Source organism: Lissotriton vulgaris, chromosome 11 (assembly GCF_964263255.1).
Source record: "Lissotriton vulgaris chromosome 11, aLisVul1.2, whole genome shotgun sequence".
Classification (NCBI taxonomy): domain Eukaryota; kingdom Metazoa; phylum Chordata; class Amphibia; order Caudata; family Salamandridae; genus Lissotriton; species Lissotriton vulgaris.
In genome coordinates, this window is record NC_141699.1 from 868,314,833 (window position 1) to 868,336,044 (window position 21,212).

Genomic DNA, 21,212 nt, shown 5'->3' on the forward strand with positions numbered 1-21,212 from the left:
CCAGTGGAGGACACGGTGGGCTTGCAGTAAAGATGTCGTGCAGTCTTGGCGATCGTCGGTCCCTTGAGGTCTCGTCGCACTCACGGTTCTCAGCTGGGCTGTAGAGGTGAGTAGAGGTCAGAGGTGCCAGGGAAGCCGGGTCTCGTCGAGCTGGGTCGTCGGATTCGTGATGAAGGACTTGCAGCAGACCGCAGTGTTCTTTAGGATGGTGCCTGCGGATGCAGGGTGACTACTCCTTAGCCACAAGGGAGAATCTTGAAGAAGAAATCGTGAAGTCCTTTCGAAGAAAGTGGTATCTTGATTCCAAAGATGATCTAATTTTAACAGGGGGCCCGCTCCCATCTTTATACTAAAAAAGGGGGCTGACCCGGTGACTAGGTCCTGCCTATGGGTGGGACTAGGTGGGGGGTGGTTACACCCCTCAGCCATGCCGGACTTCCCCAGGCCAGGGGCTGGTGTGCCCCTGGAACTGGTTCAGACCGGCCTATGCGTAGTGAGCACCGGGGTGCCACTCAGCAGTCACCTTCCTGTAAAGCCCTGCCTACCCAGGATACACAAAACCATGTCTGGGACGGTGCTAGCACCGCCCCTGACAGGAAACCCTTTGTCCAGGCTCCCCTTGCTGGAAGGACTCCCAGCTGCAGGGGGTCAGACTCGTGTCTGTGGTGGCAGCATCCATTTTGTGGAGCTGAGGCTTCAGTTAACTTTAACCGGGGTTCACAGTTACATACATGTCGTGTCCCTCTAGAAGGGTGGAATGCTAACCCCGTCGCCAGAATTGGCGAGGGGTTAGTATTCCAATTCGTATGACACCTTACTCGACATGTTTTGATAAAGCAATACCAAAGATAGCATTTAACCGCGAGGATTATAATGCACTTAAGAGTATATGGTATGCGATATCATGGAACAGCTATTAGGACTTGATTCCGCAAGCTGCAGACAGGCTCAGCTCATGCCAGAGCACCATCTCACACGATTCCAAGCACTCTGCCTTCAGGATTGTCAAGGCCTGCCATAGGAGTGACTGATAGGAATCTGTGTGTCCATTTTAGGGTTAGGTATAGGTATACTACACCTACAGCAAAGGGTGGTTACACGACTTTGCCCCAGCTGTCATGCAGCCAGTTGTGTCAAATTTAGGAGGCCAGCCAGGGGTGGCACAATACGTGCTGCAGCCCCTGGCAGCCCTGGGTACACCTATGCCCTGAGTTACAGGGTCTGATAAGGTGGCCCAGTACCAATTGGTAGATGCACCTAGGGTACATGAGGTAATTTAGAAAGAGAACAGCCAGGCTGTGGGTCTGATTGGCAGGCCCACAGCCAGAGAAAGTCGTAAACCAGTGAAACAAAAGCAAAAAAATCTGGGTGATCATAGGATTGCAGACCCTACTCTCCTACATATAGCACGAAGAGTATTATAAAATAATACTGTAAAAGCATGGTCTGGTTTCGAAGTCATAAAAATGCATGCATAAATAGACTAAAAGTACTCAACTGGTGCTTCTAAAATACTCCTACCCCAATGTACCTAACCTAAGTCTAGTACGAGGGAAGAAGTAAGTATGGTGTAGCATAGGTTTAGTATTCTTTTTGCCAAGAATCTATCCCAAGATTTTTCTTAGGGTCTAATCAGCTCAGTACCTTGGTTTAGAATGAAGGAGGTCTGGAATCTCGGTCTCAGGACTCGATTTCCCAACACCCCGCAAGGGAAGTTTGGAAACACTGGAGCTAGATTTCTCGGCAAGAGAAAAGACAGCGTCTCTCTGTGCGTCTGCTGGAGGTTCGGCTTCCTATGGCACTTGCTGTGGAGATGCGTCGGGCAAGTAGATAGTGAACTGCCTCCAAACCACCGTGTGTTTGCTAGGGCAAGTGTGGGCATATTTATACCTTGAAGGTGCTGAGTTTGACGTAAGGTTGGACATAACGTCATCAAAGAAGTAGTTCTTTGAAAACACCATGAGTTCTTGGATAAATCAATATTCAAGCAAGGGGAAGTCCCTGACTGCTGAAGGCGGGTTTTTCCAAGAAATCGTTGTAGATTATACTAGTGGAAGTAGCCATGCCGTATTTGGACTGCATGAGCTATGTCTAAATATGGTTGATTTCTATGCCTATATAAGGACATGGTGATTTATACCTGTATATGGGCATGAATCGGGAAAATTAAACTAGGGCCCTAAAATGCTATTCAACAAGGGCCCTTGTTTCATGGCACCAGTTGTCAGTTTCTTTCATAGCTCTGCGTTCCTGGTGCGGAAAGTCATGCACATAACTGAAGTCGGCGCGTCTAAGTATCTCCAGCGACGTCATCCCGGCGCCAATGACGCACGTGGAGTCGCACGACAACTCCTACCAACGCGTAGGTGTACTGCTGACGAAAACTTTCCGGATCCAGCCTGACGCCTGGAGGTAATTCTAAGGTAAGGAATCTCACTACTGTTTCTTACAGATATATAGTTACTGAAGGTAAGTAACTTCTGCATCTGGGCTCCCTTTCTTTCATAATATTTGATATGATTGTTTTGTGTAGAGTGGGAAGGTTATTAGAAGGTTAAGTTAGTGGTCTGAGGTCCAAGTTGGCCCTATCTGCTCTACACATTTAGGCATCTGTGTGGAGCTGCTCTGTCCATTTTATACATGAAAGCCTCCACGTCAATCTCTCAAATACCTGTGTACTTGGTGACCAGAGGGAGAGGGGTGAAGGCAAGTTGTTTATGAGAGGTGTATTTGTTACATTTTCATTGCATTGAGCTGATGCAACATTCAGTCTGAACCCAGTTTATATCATGACTCGCACCTAAACAGTAAGAGTTGGTCTGAAAGCAGACTCTAGATTCAGAAGCCTGTGAGGTTTGGAGAAGCCGAATGATTTTCGAATATTGGCGACCCTCTTGTTTGACATTTTGCATTGGGAAGAAAAGGGGTACTTGACTCCTTGGCCTCTTCTGGTTTAGTTTTCAGTGTTCATGTATTTTATCAAAGATCCCATTATAAACCCTGACACTAAATAGACCCACTGCTAAATCCTCCCCTCTCACAGCCTTTCGGGATGTGTCTTTATTAGAATGCACGTTTGACTTTACTGCTGGCCTTTTCCAAAGACACTACCCTTTACTACTTTGTTTCTTCCAGGCAAACATTTCTGAGATGGAAGTCTCCATCCCTTCCAAACTGCACAACTCACTTATCGGAGCCAAAGGACGCTTTATTCGCTCTATTATGGAGGAGTGTGGGGGGGTGCACATTCACTTCCCGACTGAAGGATCTGGTAGCGACACGGTCACCATCCGTGGCTCTGCTGAAGAAGTGGATAAGGCGAAGAAACAACTTATGCAACTAGCTGAAGAGAAGGTAAGTCTCTTATCCACCTAACCTAGATGAACCTTGGTGCACTTTATCAAAGATCGCAATATTGAAACCAATCTTTTCAGAATCATTACTGAGCAAAAATGTAGTTTGATGCCCAGTATTAGCTTTCTACATTTTGTTTTTCCCCTGGGCCTAGAAACCAAGCAAAAAAAGTAAGAGAAACTGCAGGAAAATATTTTATATTAGATGTGTGGCTGTAAATTCACATGCTTAGCATACTCCTGCCATCTAGTGTTGAGCTCAGATGTTTTAAAGTTTTCTTCGAAGAAGTCTCATGGGATGTCCTGTGACTCCTCCTCTTGCTGTGCAAAGCGCTTGTGCACTGATTCAATGTTAGGATTATTTATATTTTTCTGCTATTGGGTTCGGGCGTGCACAGAGTAGGGTGCGAGATTGCTGTGTAATTCACTTGTACTTCAGGCCCAGTTAGTGTTTCTCTCTACCTGTGCCAGGCTCCTTCAAGGTTTGTTAGCATCTGTGTTGTGAATATGCACAAACGTTCAGTATGTTAGCAGCTGAAAACTTTAAGGGCTTAGGTCCATTTGGGGACCAACGCAGTTTCTGAATAGCCATTGTCTGGGAATGGAGCACCGATGATGGAATGCAATCAATTTTGCCCTTGATGCCACACCTAGTGTCGGTTGACAGACTGTAAGAAAGTGGGTTTCTGTAGCAGCAACCCCCCCCCCCCCCCCACACACACACACACACTTTTTGCCACACTATTGATGCACTTTTGACTTGATGTGCCCTGGGCTCCTGCCAATCAAGTTCCTGTGGCCTGTGTTCTTTTCCCAAAACTAACCCAAACCCAACTGTCAGCCCCTGGTAAATGGTATCACATGTACCCAGGGCACTAAGGGCTGCAGCACTTATTGTGCCACCCTTAGATTCCCTGTACATGTTTACACACATACACACTGCCTTTGCACACTGCTTGTCTTTGTGCAGAACAAAGTAAAGAGTCAACATGACAGTGTGCCATGCCTAAAACCCTCTGCCCTGGCATAGATCAGTCGTCCCTCTAGCTGGGTGCACAATGCCAGTGGTGGAGGTTACAGTTGCATGAGCCCTGTACACCTACAGTGTCAAAGTCCATTCTTAGACATTGTAAGTGCAGTGCTGCCATTAAGAGCATCGGGTGCTGGGAATTTGTCATTACGAACTCCACAGCGCCATAACGGCTGCACTGAAAACTGAGAGGTTTGTTATCATATTTCTCAGCACATTAAACCCCCACTGATGCCAGTGTGGAATTTAATAAAAAAATGCACTCAGAAGGGCACCTTAGAGATGCCCCCTGAAAAACGATCAGTCTCTGGTGGGTTCCCTGAATGGTACACATGAAGGAAGTGACCCACTAGGGTCACCCGGGTCACACTCAACCTCCTCTTGCCTTCCAAGAATAAAGAGTCGATGACACAGTAGAGAGTACAAGCAAACTAGTCTATTCACAAGATACACTGCAGTGGAATCCTGTCTGACCAGCCTGTGATGGCTGACGAGGGACTGACTCTAACAAGCATATAGTTACATTATGTAGGTTGCAGAGCCCACAAAGACTCTCCTATTATGGATAAGTACTAGTTGCTGTCATAATACAATGGATAAGTTTCGATTCCGAAGCCTCATACAAGCTATCTACTATCCAAGGTGGGAGAAGGCCTCGATGTAACAGAAAAGGCATGCGTTAATGATCAAGTTTACCCCAGTATTGGAACTTTCATAGATTCCCATGCTTTGTATCATTCCCCGTCGTCGGAATGGGAGCCTTGGTAAATAAAAAAAATATCATAACCATAGATACAAAAGAGAAAATCAGGCCTAGGCCTCATCTCATTTTGTAGCATATCACCCTCTTTGTGTAAAAGAGCCCAAACTTTCTGCAACAACCAATCAGAATACCCTCACCCCATAGAACCTTCCTGAGAGAGCTTCAGAGCCTCAGATTTTTCTACCGCACGTTGTGCTAGGGAGTCTCCACTGAGCTGTGCTCAGTTGCTTTCTATTAAACTTGATTCTTCTACAATTTACTTCAAAACTATGTCTGACAAGGAGCAGAAGGCTTTGTTGTCTTCCAGGGGTTCCTCGTCAATAGTCATAAGCATTAGAATATTCCTGCCCATGCGCGGGACCCCGGAAACACTATATTATATGTGCCCCACATATATATACACACAATAGCAGCCAAATAACATCAGAACTGAAATATGCTGTGAAGAATTTCCACCATACATGAATAATATGCATTAGAAACATGAGAAACAACACCAAAGATTGTTTATAAACTGTTTTAATGCTCAGATAGCAGTAGAAATTCTTATAACTCACTGAAAGCATAGAAAGCTCCCAGGCTGCATTGCAAACACACAGTCTAAAAAGACTGAAAAGCTAACCTGTAGCTGCATAGCAATAAACTGACACCGTGCCTTTAAGGCACCCAAGACCCCCAGTATCCCATCATGCCTCAGGGGTGACAGTTAGGTCAGTTGTTCTTTCCGGCTCCTTCAGGAAGGATCCTGGTTACACAGCTCCACTAATTTCTGTTTTCTGACAGAAAGTTACTTCACTTTTAACTTTTTTACTTACTTTGACATTTAACATCTAGTCAAGTAAGAAACTGACTTTTTCAATCAGTTTAGTGAACATTTTCATCTGAGAATGCCTTCACTTTTTGACAAATGTCCTTCTTGTGGAAACAAGAAGGCAAAATCAGACAACCACGACGTCTGTATCCTGTGTCTGCCTGAGGAACATGATCCAGGTACCTGTCCTCATTGTGAGCACCTGTCAGGAAGAACTCTCAAAGACAGGGAGAGGATTCGCATATATGGCCTGGCTCACAGGTCATCCAGAGGAAGGTCTCCGGTGAAGAAGGGCTCCAAGAAGTCTAAAACATCTTCAAAAGAGAAGTCTTCACACCCTTCAGCTTCAGCGTCGGGCTCGGCGCTGAGAAATGAACCACCGGTGGGTCATCTATCTTCAAAACTACCGTCGACGGCTGGCTCGCCGTCGAAGAGAAGACCAGGTACATTGACTACGTCTAAGAATCCAGTTTCGTCGCCGAAATCCCCTCCGCCGTCGTCAACCAGGCGGCAAACTTCATCAAGGGAGGTCACTCCTCCGCCGTCGTCAACCGGGTGACGTTCGGCGTCGAGGAATGTGACTCCTCCACCGTCAACCAGGCGTCGAGATCCAGGACCCCTCTGCCGTCAACCCGGCGACGATCGGCGTCTAGGGAGGTCGTTCCTCCGCCGTCGTCATCCAGGCGACGACCGGCGTCGAAGTGTGACCCCCTCCGCCGTCGTCTAAGAAACGACGTTCGGCGTCGGAACAAGACCCCTCCGCCGTCGACAACAAAATATCGTTCGGCGTTGAGGAGGCATTCTCAGTCGCCGTCTCGTCGACGCTCGGCGTCGAGGGTGACCAATACCCCTCCGCAGTCGTCGCACAGACATTCGACGTTGAGAGAGAGGACTCCGTCGACGGCTGGTCATCGCCGTTCGGCGTCGAGAGGCTCTGTCGACGGCTGGTCATTGCTGTTCGGCGTCGAGAGAGGATCCGTCGACTGCTTGTCATCACCGTTCCGTGTCGAGAGAGGCTCCGTCGACGGCAAGTCATCGCCATTCGGTGCCGAGAGAGGCTCCGCCGACGGCTGCTCATCGCCGTTCGGCGTCGAGAGATCGTAGATCCTCGCATCGATCGCCGTCGAAGCATTTGACGTCTAGATTAATGGATCCGCCGACTCCCCAGAGGCATTCGGCGTTAAGACAAAGACATCCAACGCCGGAACGCTCGACGTCGAGGCATTCAGAAAGAGCTCGATCGTTGTCGAGAAACTCTGTAATCATGGTGACGGAGTCAGCTTCTCGTCATTCCACGTCAGTCTACTGGCTCTTCGACAACATCCTCAAGATCCAGAAGTCCTGTCCACAGATCGCCTGTACGGCAGCCAGATCCTTCGGCTGCGGAGGTCAGATGTCACCTAGATGGTACAAGTCTTTGGATCATTGGCGAGAGTCAGGGGCTGCTAGACGTATGCAGGAGTAGGTCAGTCCTCAGCACAGGTCTTCTCTCCAGAGGCTGGTGGAGGAAGTGGGCAGACGCAGTCGCCCCAGGTGCCAAGCAAGCAGATCGCCTGGGAGGCGACCAACCAGATCCCGCTCTCCCAGAAGGGAAGATCCGGTTAGGTCTGTTCTCCCAGAAGAGAGGATCCGCCCAGAAGAAAAGATCCGGTCAGATCTCGCTCTCCTAGAAGGGAGGAACATCCAAGGAGATCATGGGAGAGGAGGCACGGTGCGCACCGTAGACGTCGAAGAACTCAGTCTACTTTATCTACCTCTTCTACCAGGTCTTCCAAGAAGGATTACTCTCAGACGATAATGGTAGCCCTGTTTCTAGATCCTCTCCAGTGGATGACATAGGCACTTACCTAGATGTCCTTCAAAGGGGAGCTCAGAAACTGAACATTGAGGTGTGTGTCCCCCATGTGGCTACAACAGTAATTTTTGAAACTTTGCACAAAAAAATCTGTCTCTCGCCCGCTGCTGCCTTTGGTCCCGGGGATAATGGATCCGGTCAAGGACGTTTTCCTTACTCCTTTGTGAAAAAGAAGTGGTTTGGCCCAAAAAGGGGGGAGGGCAGGTAGGGCCTATTAACAAGAAAACTGAATGTTTACCTGGACCTCCAATTATTCGGTTATGTTACTAAAACAGAACAATAAACGAAAATTACTACGTTTATCTTGGCAATCAATTTTGCCTGTTTACTTTTAATTATTCTTCATGTTCAAATATAGTCACAAAAAAGGACACATAATCTACTAAACAGACAATCTACTAAACAGACAATCTCATTATTACAAAAACATACAACAATACATTAGAATTCCACATAAATGTGTCAAAAAATACATTTACATAAATGAAAAATAAATGAAAAATACAAAATATGGTGACAATGAATCAGTCAAGAAATAGTTGCAATGTGTAGCTTCAATTCACATTTGCACAAATTAAACAACACATAATGTTGCTAAACTAAGAGGGTGAATAATTACAATACTCAAAGTGTCCAAAGATCTAACGGTCACTTTTATGGTAGCCACTTTTATGGTAGCCGACGCGTTTCGAGTCCCGTTTTTTTGAATTGCCGGACTCTCATCAGGGTTGGATGAATCCTTTCTTAAAAACCAACTGTTTGTGACAAAAAACAAAAATACGGAAATGAATTGTGGTGTGCTTCCTTCTATATCTACAATGCTCTTTTTGTCATTAACTAAAGGGCTGCCCACATACCTGGCTGATGCCGAACGTGGTTTGTAGGCTTCGTATTGTATATTGATGCAGTGAAAGCCACTCTGCAACAAAATATCGAAGTCTGAATAATCTTGTGAACAAAGCTTGTGCCGCATTGTATTTACGTATCGTGTTAACGAGAATTACCTTTATCTTGCTCTTGTGTGGCGTGATAATGTAATGAATTGGCGTTCGCTACTTCTCGGGTCAAGGTGCTAGGGTCTTCAAATCTAAACAAACGGAAGGGGTTCATGATTTAGCCAAACAGTTCTGAACATTTAAACGGACATGTTATAAAACTGATTGCGTTAGGTGTACTTACTCGTGGGCTGGTCACGAATCAAAGGCGGGTCACGAGCTTTGTTTATATGGGTCTGTTCTAATTTCAATCTGCAAAGAATAGGAAGCCTGATTTTATTTAAAGCGTAGGGAGAAACCTGTGTCTCTTCCAAATGCAGGAACGGGTTGCTTTCTGTAATTCAAAAAGTGGCTCACCTTTTTGAGAGGCTTCGTGATAGTTTCAAGTTCTCACTCGTACCGCGTAGGAGGGACCACCTCCTGACATTGTCCCAACTAAATTACCGGGTCATGTGACCACGTGACCACGGGTGGGGCAGCCAGAGGGGTAGGACCTGCCTACATTCCGGGGCGGTGCATTGTGGGGGTTGTATTTCCTTTCAGAATATGGCCCAAAAGGTTGATAGATTGGCCTTAAGTCCGAATTAACTATGAAATGCACGCAAAAGAAATGTCAGCGCATGAGAAAATGTGAAACTCTTAAACAAAAAACATTTTAAGACCACGACCTCGAGGAATGAAATTTGCAACTAAATTAGACTCTATTTAGTTCACTCATGCAATTGAGTCCTCTATTTATGCTGTCAAATTTCATGATCAAATACGCCTCTTTGCGTAACGGGGCACTTTCTATGCAAGGAGAGCGATGCTTGGGATCAATCGCAGCCAAAATGGTCCATTTGAAGTCATTCTCACTATGATTTACAGACAAGAAATGTTCAACCATAGGGGCAGATAGAACTTTTCTCTTGATTCTCGACCTGTGTTGCGTTATCCTCATGTTCACTTGTTGGAATGTTTTGCCGATGTATATTTTGTTGCATGGGCATAACACTGCATAAATTACATTTTTTGTTTTGCAATTTGTAAAGTTGTTGTGTCGTCGATGTACCTCAACCACTGTAGTACGTTGCCTGAAAAGGGGTTATTGCTTGCGGGCAGGCACTATCCCTTGCGGACTCAGATAAAAAACATTCCGGTGATTTTCACCGAAGATTCGGAGTACAAAAAGGTTTTTAGTTACATTAATACAAAGTGTAGCCGAGATCTGATGGTGCACACCATAGAGACAGCACAGAGACTTTGCAGTCAAGAGGAAAAGGAAATTGAGGATCTTATAAAAGCCATTTCTGACAATCCAACAGTAGCTGATGCTAAAGCATTGATTGATAAGATGGAGAAGGAGATCCAGACCTGACCAGCCGTTGGACTCAAGGAAGGCGGCGAGCTGGTTGTTGACGGTCTTCTCAATGAATTTTGCGGGGAACGGGAGGAGAGAGATGGGGCGGTAGTTCTCAAGTTCGGTGGGGTCCGCAGAAGGTTTCTTTAGGAGGGCGCTGAGTTCGGCATGCTTCCAGCTTTCCGGGAAGGTAGCGGTGTCGAAGGAGCAGTTGATGATATCTCGGAGTTGGGGTGCGATGACAGAGTCTGCTTTATTGAAGATGTGGTGGGGGCATGGGTCGGTTGGAGTTCATCATGCGGATGGCGTCATCGGTGCTGATTGGGGTCCAGGCGCGGAGGGTGGTGGTAGGGGGCTTCAGCTCAAAGGTAGGGGGAGATGAGAGGTCACAGAAGCTGTTATGTATGTCTGCGATCTTGCTGTGGAAGAATGAGGCCAGTGAGTCGCATAGATCTTGAGATGGAGTGATGCCGTAGTTGCCGGCGCTGGGATTGTTGAGCTCATTGACGATGCTGAAGAGTTCTTTGCTGTTGTGGGTGTTGTCTAGTCGGTCTTTAAATGCGGACTTCTTAGTGGTGCGGATCAGTTGGTGGTGTTTGCGGGTGGCGATCTTGAAGGCGGTCATGTTGTCTGCGGTTGGGTTTTTTCTCCAGGTTTTCTCAAGGGTGCGGCAGTTCTTTTTGGAGTTCTTGAGGTCGTCGTTGAACCAGGAGGCTCTTTTGCTTCCTGGTTTGTTGGGACGGTTCTTCAGGGGTGCTAGTTCGTCAGCGCCATGGGTGATCCATTGTGCGAGATTAATGGCTGCTTGATTTGGGTCCGTAGATCTGGCAGGAGGGTTTTGGTTGAGTGATATGGTGAGCTGGTCGAGGGTAATTTTGTTCCAGCTTCTGCGGGGAACCTGTTGCGGTTGGTGGTGGGTCGTTGTCTTTCTGAAGCTTAAGTGAACGCAGCTATGGTCCGTCCAGTGGAGTCCTGTGGTGTGATTAAAGGAGATGTGTTTGCTGGAGGAGAAGGTGTGTGTCCGGCATAGTGGGTGGGGGTGTTCACCAGCTGTTTGAGTCTGAGATTGGCTAGGTTATCGAGCAGGGTGGCGGTGTTGTTGTCGTTGTTATTCTCCAGGTGAAAGTTGAGGTCTCCTAGGAGAATGTAGTCCTCGGAAGGGAGGGCGTGTGGGCTGACAAGGTCAGCGATGTCTTCGCAGAATTGTGTACGGGGTCCTGGGGGTCTGTAAATGAGGGTGCCTCTGAGTGTTGTCTTGGGGTCAGTGTGTATCTGGAAGTGGAGGTGTTCGGTGGCTATGAGGGTGTCGTCGGAGCTGGTCGAGATGCGGATGGTGTTCTTGTGGACGATCGCGATGCCTCCTGTTTTGTTGATGAGGTCTCTTCTGATGATCTTGTATCCGTCCGGGATGGCTATGGCGATGTCGACGACCGGAGTAGTGGTGTCGAGTAGGTTCCATAGTTCAATGGCGTGTCTGTGGACCGAGCGGGTGTTGAGCAGGATGCACTTCAGGTGGTTGTTGTTGGAGCTCTGTTTGGCGTTTGTGGTTGTAGTGTGGGTCCTGATGCAGCAGAACTTGCAGGATTGGCAGGTGAAGGGTCCATGCGTACGACCTGGGACAGCTCGGTGGCAATCGGGGAGTCTTTCGGTGTTGAGGGCAGTGAGGGTTGTGGTGTCGTATGTTCTGCGGGGTGGATGGCCACTGCGGGGGCCAGGGATTCTGGCGCTGGGCGCGGACGGGCGTAGACGGGCTTACCTTTGGCACGCCTTCGTCACGCATAGGGCGCGTCTGCTGCGCGTGAACGCTGCGCTTTTGCCACTTTGCCATAAGTGGAGTGTGGAGGGGGGCGGAGCGAGGGAGGAGCAGCTGGGAGGCGGGAGCAGGGTGGCAAGTGGGGAGGGGATCGGTCGGCGATGCTGTAGGGAACGGGGGTGGGACCACGGGGAGCAGCGGCAAGGAGCGGGGTGGAGAGACTGGCTGGGACAACAAAATGGCAACAAACAACAACCAGGCGAGATCTGGGGCACAGTAACTTAATTCAACCAGGGTCACGATGCAGGCGCTACAGTCTGGCACAGATACTTAAATTAAAGCAGGGTCACGATGCAGGCGAGCTACCACACAGTGTTAATACGATACCAGATGCCAGCACAGGATTCAGGATCACGATACAGGCGAGCTACCACACGGTGCAGGCACTGTCAATACCAGGACGGCTTGGAGCGGGTGGAGCGACCTCTCCGCCCCATCCCTCACACCCCGTCTTACATCTCTCCGCAAAGCTGTTGCATCAGCCAACACACAGTTGCACCACTCTTCAGTCGGTAGATAATATAATGTACCTGTGGGACCGGATGAGTGTGCCCCCGAAAAATCTCCCTAAACAAGTTGCAGGGCGTCTCCCCGCAACTTGCGGACGCTGCTCTAAGTTGTTCCCCTCCATGTGCATAAGGGTCTGGAGCAAACCCTCCCATTGTGCTGCTATCTGCACCTTACGCAAGCCCAGCATATCCTCCCGCATGATGGCAATTCCTTCTGCCTTAGCCTGTGAGAAGGTGGCCTGATATGCAGTGCTCACTATTCTAGTGAACACTATGTATCAGTCCAGCAACCCTTATTGATGATTGGTTGTAAGTCAACCTTATAGACCAGCTATCCTAGTAGCGTGGATACGAGCAGTCTAAAGCTAAAGACTCGAGAGGGCGTGTTAAGCCAGCTGTTATACCACACATATACCCCTTGAACACCAAGTGAAAGGACACCACACAAGTGTTATGAAAATAAACAGTGTATTTATTAGAATCACAACAGCCCTGTACTCTTTATGAGGACAGGGTACTAAGCACAAAACAATACTCGTACGAAAATTCTTAAGTTAGCACAGTATATACAAATGCCCGAGGGGCACGGAAAACCATATACTCTGAAAGTGGAATGCGAAATTACTAGCAGGTAAGTACAGTACTAATAGGCTTTGGAATCGCTAGGACTTGACTATAGAATCGTTAGATTACTTCTAGGAGACCCAGGGGACTCTGGTGCAGAGTGTGCACTCTCACGCGTGATGCGGGACAAAGTCTATGGTAGCTAGATTTCACAGAGTTAGTGTTCTCGGGCGAACCCGACCTGGTAGGAGGAAAACGAAAGTGGATTCTGACCCTTGGATAGTGAGGCTATGCTGGGGCACCGAAATGCCGAAGTTACCTAGCCCAGGGGCTGCAGCTGCATAGGTCTCAAAAGACGTCGGGAATCCTCGTAGACGGACCAGGAGCCTGGAAGAAAGATGCTGGCAGGCGACCAGTGAAGAGAGTTCGAAGTGATCCAAGCCTGGATCTTGAAGAGAGATGACACCTGAAAGCAGAGGGGACCAAGTTCGTGACTACTAGCCAGTAGTCAGGTGGCACCAGGAGGGCACCGGATGGTAGTCACCTCGACTAGGTGAGTGGGTGACGCTGTGCTCTGCAGATCTCACAGACCAGGAGGCGTTGTCGGCGACCAGGATGGAGGAGCGAGCTGTCCCACGATGGATGAAGCTGTCGGCGTCGCTGAACCCAGGATTGGGCAACAAAGCCTTGGCAAATTCAAGCCCACGCAGTGGACCTAAAATGGCGTCTGGAGTGGACCAGGAGGGTCCGGGGTGCTCCTCTTTTGGAAGGGAGCAAGGGCCAGTCTGGAGCAACCAGACCAGCAGCAGTGATGTCGTTGGGCGTCCTTAAGAAGGCCACAAGCCAGCCGGCTAGTAGCCAAACAACGCGGTGAGCAGCAAAAAGCAGAAGGGCCCCACGCAGATCGTGGAGATGCTGGAGGGCTGATCTTCGGTGCTGGAGCTGCTCGGGGTCGGGGCTTCTCGGACCCCAAAGCACTCACCAGTGGAACACTCGGTGGGCTTGTTGTAAAGAAGTCGTGCAGTCTTGGCGATCGTCGGTCCCTCGAGGTCTCGTCGCACTCACGGTTCTCAGCTTGGCTGTAGAGGTGAGTAGAGGTCAGAGGTGCCAGGGAAGCCGGGTCTCGTCGAGCTGTGTCGTCGGATTCCTGAGGAAGGACTTGCAGCAGACCGCAGTGTTCTTAAGATGGTGCCTGCGGATGCAGGGTGACTACTCCTTAGTCACAAGGGAGAATCTTGAAGAAGAAATCTTGATGTCCTTTCGCAGAAAGTAGTGTCTTGATTCCAAAGATGATCTAATTTGAACAGGGGGCCCGCTCCTATCTTTATACTAAGAAAAGGGGCTGACCCGGTGACTAGGTCCTGCCTATGGGTGGGACTAGGAGGGGGATGGTTACACCCCTCTCCCATGCCGGACTTCCCCCAGGCCAGGGGCTGGTGTGCCCCTGGAACTGGTTCTGACCAGCCTATGCGTAGTGAGCACCGGGGTGCCACTCAGCAGTCACCTTCCTGTAAAGCCCTGCCTACCCAGGATACACAAAACCCTGTCTGGGACGGTGCTAGCACCACCCTTGACAGGAAACCCTTTGTCCAGGCTCCCCTCGCTGGAAGGACTCCCAGCTGCAGGGGGTCAGACTTGTGTCTGTGGTGGCAGCATCCATTTTGTGGAGCTGAGGCTTCGTTTAACTTTAACCAGGGTTCACAGTTACATACATGTCGTGTCCCTCTAGAAGGGTGGAATGCTAACCCCGTCGCCAGAATTGGCGAGGGGTTAGTATTCCAATTCGTATGACACCTTACTCTACATGTTTTGATAAAGCAATACCAAAGATAGCATTTAACCGCGAGGATTATAATGCACTTAAGAGTATATGGTATGCGATATCCTGGAACAGCTATTAGGACTTGGTTCCGCAAGCTGCAAACGGGCTCAGCTCACGCCAGAGTACCATTTCACACGATTCCAAGCACTCTGCCTTCAGGATTGTCAAGGCCTGCCATAGGAGTGACTGATAGGAATCTGTGTGTCCATTTTTAGGGTTAGATATAGGTATACTATATCTACAGCAAAGGGTGATTACACGACTTTGCCCCAGCTGTCATGCAGCCAGTTGTGTCAGATTTAGGAGGCCAGCCAGGGGTGGCATAATACATGCTTCAGCCCCTGGTAGGCCCTGGGTACACCTATGCCCTGAGTTACAGGGTCTGATAAGGTGGCCCAGTACCAATTGGAAATGTACCTAAGGTACATGGAATCCATTTTACAGAGCGAGCAGTAGGCCTGGGGTCCTGATTGGCAGGGTCCCAGGTCGACTATGTCAAAAACCAGCTAAAACACAGGGCAAAAAGTTGGGGGCAACCATAGTCAGGAGGTACCTTCCTACATAGCCCATGCTGTGAGGGAAGACCTCCACTCCCTAATGTGTGGTGGGGATTGCGACTTCCATCTCTTCGTTAAGAGGCGCTTGGTAATGATTAGCCCCAGGTCGAGGAAGCGAGTAGTGACTTGTGGTTTGGGGTCCTACTGAAATGGTGCAGTAAGTAGGTAGGTCACTCGAACGGTATACTACGGCTTGTACATGCGCCCAATGTCTCACTAATAGCCCGCCAGTAGGTGTGTAGTGCGTGACAGCCACACAGCATATGAACTAGGCCAGCCCCCACCTCCGCACAGCAGTGACAGTCTGTATCCACAGTGAAAGTACCTATTGATCTTTTCAGGAGTGAGGTATGCCTATGAACTATGAATAATTGAATTTGACGGAACCGCATATTTCTGGGAATTCTCTCAGGACTCGAGATCTTTTCCCATTCCCTATCCTCCAGCTGCCTCCCCAGGTCTTCTTCCCACCGCGTCTAAGTGAGTAATTTTATCGCATGCGTACGAGGGATGCCGCGAACCACTGGACTAAGTGTCAGCCTCGACCCATTACATGTAGATATTGAATGGTGAGGTGTTTACTCTGCTCCTCCGACATGTCTCCCCATCTAGAGGCCAGTGTGGTGATCAAAGAGCAGTGTCCCAAGAAGTGACCCTGTGGTAGCCTCTGCTCTTCGGTAAGTGATTCAAATGGCAGAACATGCCATCCTTATACAAATCTCCCAGAGTCTGTATGTCTGCTTCATGCCACTCCTGAAGCTCCAGGGTCGGGATCACCCCAGGCCCGCTGGGAGAGCCCACTTGTGGTATGGCAGGCGCATAAGGAACTAGGTCTTTAGCAACGTACAGGAAGCGGCGGAAGCATTTGTAGGCCACCGCTAGGAGGGGGGGAGCCGGTGCGGGTAACTTTGCAGCCGGGTGAAAAAGTCCTGTAATGCAATCCAAAGAGAGGGGAGGGGCTGTGGTTGCTGTGTCCTCTCGGCCTCTGTCTGCAAGCCATAGGGCTATCCACTGCAGTTGAGCAGCAAAATAGTAGTTCTCAAAGCAAGGTGCAGCTAGGCCCCCTTGATCTGTGGGCAAGTATAACTTCGCTAGCGCTATCCTATGGCGCGCATTGCCCCAAAGGAAGTCTCTGAGGAGTATAGCAAGCTTTGTTAAAAGCCGCCGGGACATACAGTGGGAGGTTGATGAAGTAATATAGGAGACGTGGAAGGATCACCATTTTAGATAATGCCACCCTGCCTGTGACTGTCTTCCAGAAGTTAATCTGTGACTTGATGGTCGTCACCGCACGACCTAGATTACCATCAAAGAGGTCAGCCGGTTGACGGTAGATCTCGATTCCCAGATAGCGGAACGTGCCAGCCTTCCACTGCACTCGCGCACCAGCCAGGACATAGCACAGGTCCTGAATGTCCCCTCCAAACGCATATAAACAGGATTTACTGGCATTCACCCAGAGTCCAGAGATAGCACAACGTCACGCAAGATGTCTTCTAGTCGAGCCGGAATAACCCCCACATCCCTCACAAAGACCAAAAGGTCATACGCATATAGCGAGACCTGATGTGTTGCATCTCCCAGAGGTATTCCCACACCTAATGCTGTTCGCAGTGCCACTGCCAAAGGCTCGATTGTCAGCGCGAACAGGACGGGCGATAGTGGGCATCCCTGCCTAGTTCCCCTACATATCTGGTTGCTATCGGAAATGTATGGTCCTAACCGCACCCGCACTGTGGGGTTGTGGTATAACAGGCCCACCATTTGTAGAAACCCCCAGCCTATATCATAGCGTGACAACACCACCGCAAGATAGGTCCACTCCAAGCAGTCAAATGCTTTCTTAAGATCTAACACCAGGCCCCCCGCCCTGGGCCACTCCCTCCCGCTGTCTGCCGCAACCCGAAAAAACTTCTGCAGGTTCAATGACGTACCGCGCTTGGGTACAAACCCATTTTGGTCAGTATGGACCATCTCTGGGACCAGTGGTGCCAGGCGTTGCGCCGGCAACTTAGCGAACATTTTGTAATCCACATTCAGGAGCTCCAAGGGCCTGAAGAGACACCAGGTAAGCCTCCCGCATGGACGATGGCTACCAGTTGTCTGACAATGCCGTGGAGTAGATAGTGTGCAGACGCTGCGTCTATGTCCCGATAAGCTTTGTAGTTCTCATCGGGCAGGCCATCCGGACCCGGCTTCTTCCCAGACACCATGGACCCAATTGACTCCCCGATTTCCTCCAATGTAAGGGGACCATTAAGGACCTCCTAATGTGTCCTGGAGGCAGTCGGCAGCTAAATCGAAGCGAAAAATCTTTCCAGATCAGATACGAAGCATCGCTCCCTGGATTGATAGTCGTGTGTAATGTTCCGTCAACACCCTGCGTATCTATCTCCCTTTGCATGTAGACCAGAGAGCCCTCTGGCTTGCATGGTGCCCCGATTGGTGCATGTGTACTCTCCTGTTTCAACAGCAAGGCCAGAAGTCGGCCTGCCCGCTCTGGCATGTGTGCGAGCTGTGTGAGCAGCGTAATTATGGCAGTGCAATTTCTCCATAAGGTCTGCATGCTGTGTCCTGAGGTCTTCCTATCATCCGGACTGTCCACCCCCACCCTCTTTCATATTGGCGTAGCTGCATATCTAATTTTGCAAGCGCTAAGCATAGTTGCTTACGCAGATTCCACGTGGTCCCAAGACCGTGCCCCTTAATGGCTAATTTGTGAGCGTCCCACTCCATTAGTGTGGAGCTCGCCGCCCCCTCGTTGTACTCAAAATATTCCAGGGCAGCTGATCCCAGTGACGCACGGAATTCTAGGTCCTCCAGTGCAGCAGGCTGGAGACGCCAGGTGGGTATGGGGGGCGACTGGGATCCCAATTCAGACAAAGGGATTATGATCGGAATTGGTCCTACCTAGGTATTCCGCTACCTCAACCAAGGGGACCAGAGCCTGTGAACCCACCACCCAATTCAACCTCACATGTAAACCATGATCTGCAGAAAAATCGGAGTAAATGTGGTCTGTAGGATGCAATATGCGCCATATATCCTGTACTGCCCAGTATGTCAACCAGTCTGCAAGCGCCTGTGCATTGGAGGTTGCAGCCGTTGACCGAAGGGGTGGGAAGGATCTGTCCATGTGCACATCGAGTACCGCATTGAAGTCCCCTCCCAACAGCTAGTGTAGCCCAGCCTAGGGTGCCAGTGTTAGATAGTCGCGCTAGGAACGAGAGCTGGTCTGTGTATGGGGCATATATAAAGCATAAAAGTTCCCTCTGTCCATTGAGTGTCTGCTTCACTAAGGTGTATCCGCTATCCAGGTCTGTCAGTGTCCTCGCATACAAAGGGGGGTTCGAGGCATGTGGGCTGCTGAATTCATATCTGTGCATAGTCCGCCACCTAGTGTTGGGTCCGGATGATTGCACATTGTTGTCCTGGAAGAGTCTTCGAAGTATCACGAGATAGGTGGCTCCTCCCCTGGACTACAGTGCGCATGGGCATCGCCTCCATCCCCAGATTGTTTTTTTCCGCCATAGGGTTCGGATGTGTTTTCGGTTCCCTCCTTCGGAACCGATAGTTGTTCGATTTTACTTGAGACCAAAAGGTCTTTAGGCTGGGCGTCGGTATAGTTGCGTTCGGGTTCTCTTACTGACTCTCAGCTCCAATCTCCTACTGCCCTTCCACGTGCTTCGACGCGGACGGGCCTACACTACCGCATTTGCTATGGAGCGGACTCCATTCAAGAAGTGTCCGCTATGTCACTCGAAATATTCGCACCTCGACGTGCACCCCGTGTGCAACACATGCTTGTCACCGGATCACCGTGAAGACACCTGCATGGCGTGTTCAAAGTTTAGGAGTAAGAAAACTTTGAAGATTCGCCGGGCTAATCGACTCCAGGCACAGTTGTCGGCTTCGGCACCCCCACCTGATGACATCTTTCAGGAATCGATCGAGGAGGGGGACGACGTACAAGAGTCGGACTCTGGCCCCGCGTCCGAGGAAGAGACCTACGACGCGGACGAGGAGGCCTGCGACGAAGTCTCCGGTGAGGTAGGGGACGACGAACTGATTGGTGCCACGATGGGTGATAGCTCAGAGGAAGAGCATCCCCAACCGGACTCCGGGGTTTCCCCCCGTCATACGGCCCAGGTCGAGGGATCGCCTTCGGGCCTTACCCGAGATCTTACTATAAGTCCTACGTCCCCGCCTCCGGGCCCGGTCACGGACATTTCTAGCAAGAAACCGAAAGTGAAGCCAACCGGTCCCGCACCCTCGGATGCGAAACCGAAACCGAAACTGGCGTTGGTGAAGAAGGTTCTGGAGGCGTCAACTTCCACGAAACCCAAAATGGCCGACTCGAAGAGCCACGCCAAGATGGCCGACCACAAGAGCCGCGCCAAAATGGCCGACCCGAAGTCCTCTGGGTCGGCACCGAAGGTGAAGACTTCCGACGCGGCTGCGTCGGCACCGAAAGGGGTCGCGGACCCGAAGACGGCTTCGAAGAAGCGTCACGCCGACGGTGCGACAGGCCAAGGGGCGTCGGCACCGAAGAAGAGGCCTGCCGGCGACCGGGCTCTCGGAGACGAAGAGTCGCTCGAGACGGTTCAGCCCTCGGCATCCCTTACAAAGAAGGTGGGAGAATCCTTGAAGCGGATCCAACAGTCCACTGTGGTTCCCAGCCAGGACACTGTCGTGCCTAGGCCCACGCCGAAGCCTGCCAAGGAACAAACGCCCATCCGTTTTACCCTTCCTCCCAAGTCGGCGCCGAAGGCCTTCGCGCCTAAGCAGGGCGGACATTCTCAGGAAGTATTGACGCCGAAAGCTGCCTTGGTGGTGTCGAAGCTTCGGCTCCAACCGCTCGCGGTGGAGGAACGTCGGGAGGTGACCATCGACGCCAACACCGGAAAATTGTCGCTCCTCAAACGAAAGATTACGTCGGAGCCGCCATTGGAACCTTTTAGGATTCCACTTAAGAGCAAAAAGTACTCTGCGGACTCTTCGGCTCTGATGGAACCTCTGTCTCCACAAGCCATGGAACGCTCGCCGGCCCATTCCCCAGTGCCTGATGTGGACGAGGAGGACGACGAGTACAACTATCCTGCGTACTCGGATCCGGAAGAGGAGCAGGTGCCCTGGACGGCAGGAGGCGACACGGACGACCTGCAGTCAGGCCAGGACACTCAACTTTTCGCCGCGAAGACGTCCCCGACGGAGGACTCGGCGGCGTTTAATGCATTTTATAGAGAGAGCTGCAGCGAACCATGACGTCGAACTGCACTCAGACCCTGTGGATGCGGACTTCTTAGTCGACACCTTCTCGGTAGCCGAAAAGCAAGTCAAGACGCTACCTATGCTCAAAGGGGTGCTGAAGCATGCACAGGAGGTATTCAAGGAGCCCACCCGGGCGCGGGTGGTCAATCCTCGCATCGACAGGAAGTATAAGGCGGCGCCCACGGATCCCACGTATATTAAGGGACATTTGCCATTGGACTCCCTGGTGGTGTCCAACGCTCGAAAGAGGGCGAATTCGCAGACTACTGGTGATGCTCCTCCCCCAGACAAAGAGTCAAAAATCTTTGAGGCATCAGGCAAACGCATTGCTGCACAGGCAGCAAACATCTGGAGGATCTCTAACACCCAAGCCCTGCTTGCACGTTATGATAGGGCCCATTATGACACATTAGAGGCCATCCTACAACACTTGCCTGACCAATACAAGGAGGCGGGGGAGATGCTCATTCAGGAGGGTAAACTCATTACTAATGCATCCATCAAATGTGCCCTAGATGTAGCAGACACTG

The 21,212-nt window shown here is 50.2% G+C and overlaps 1 protein-coding gene across 4 annotated transcripts in view; it reads left to right on the forward strand.

Moving 5' to 3' along the window:
- Positions 1-21,212, forward strand: part of HDLBP (high density lipoprotein binding protein) — a 955,902-nt gene that overhangs the window by 530,040 nt on the left and 404,650 nt on the right. For all 4 annotated transcript variants that reach the window (XM_086944014.1, XM_086944016.1, XM_086944015.1 and 1 more), the window contains exon 17: positions 3,136-3,354. In XM_086944014.1, coding sequence (XP_086800140.1) covers positions 3,136-3,354 — 219 coding nt within the window. The remainder of the gene's footprint in view (positions 1-3,135; positions 3,355-21,212) is intronic.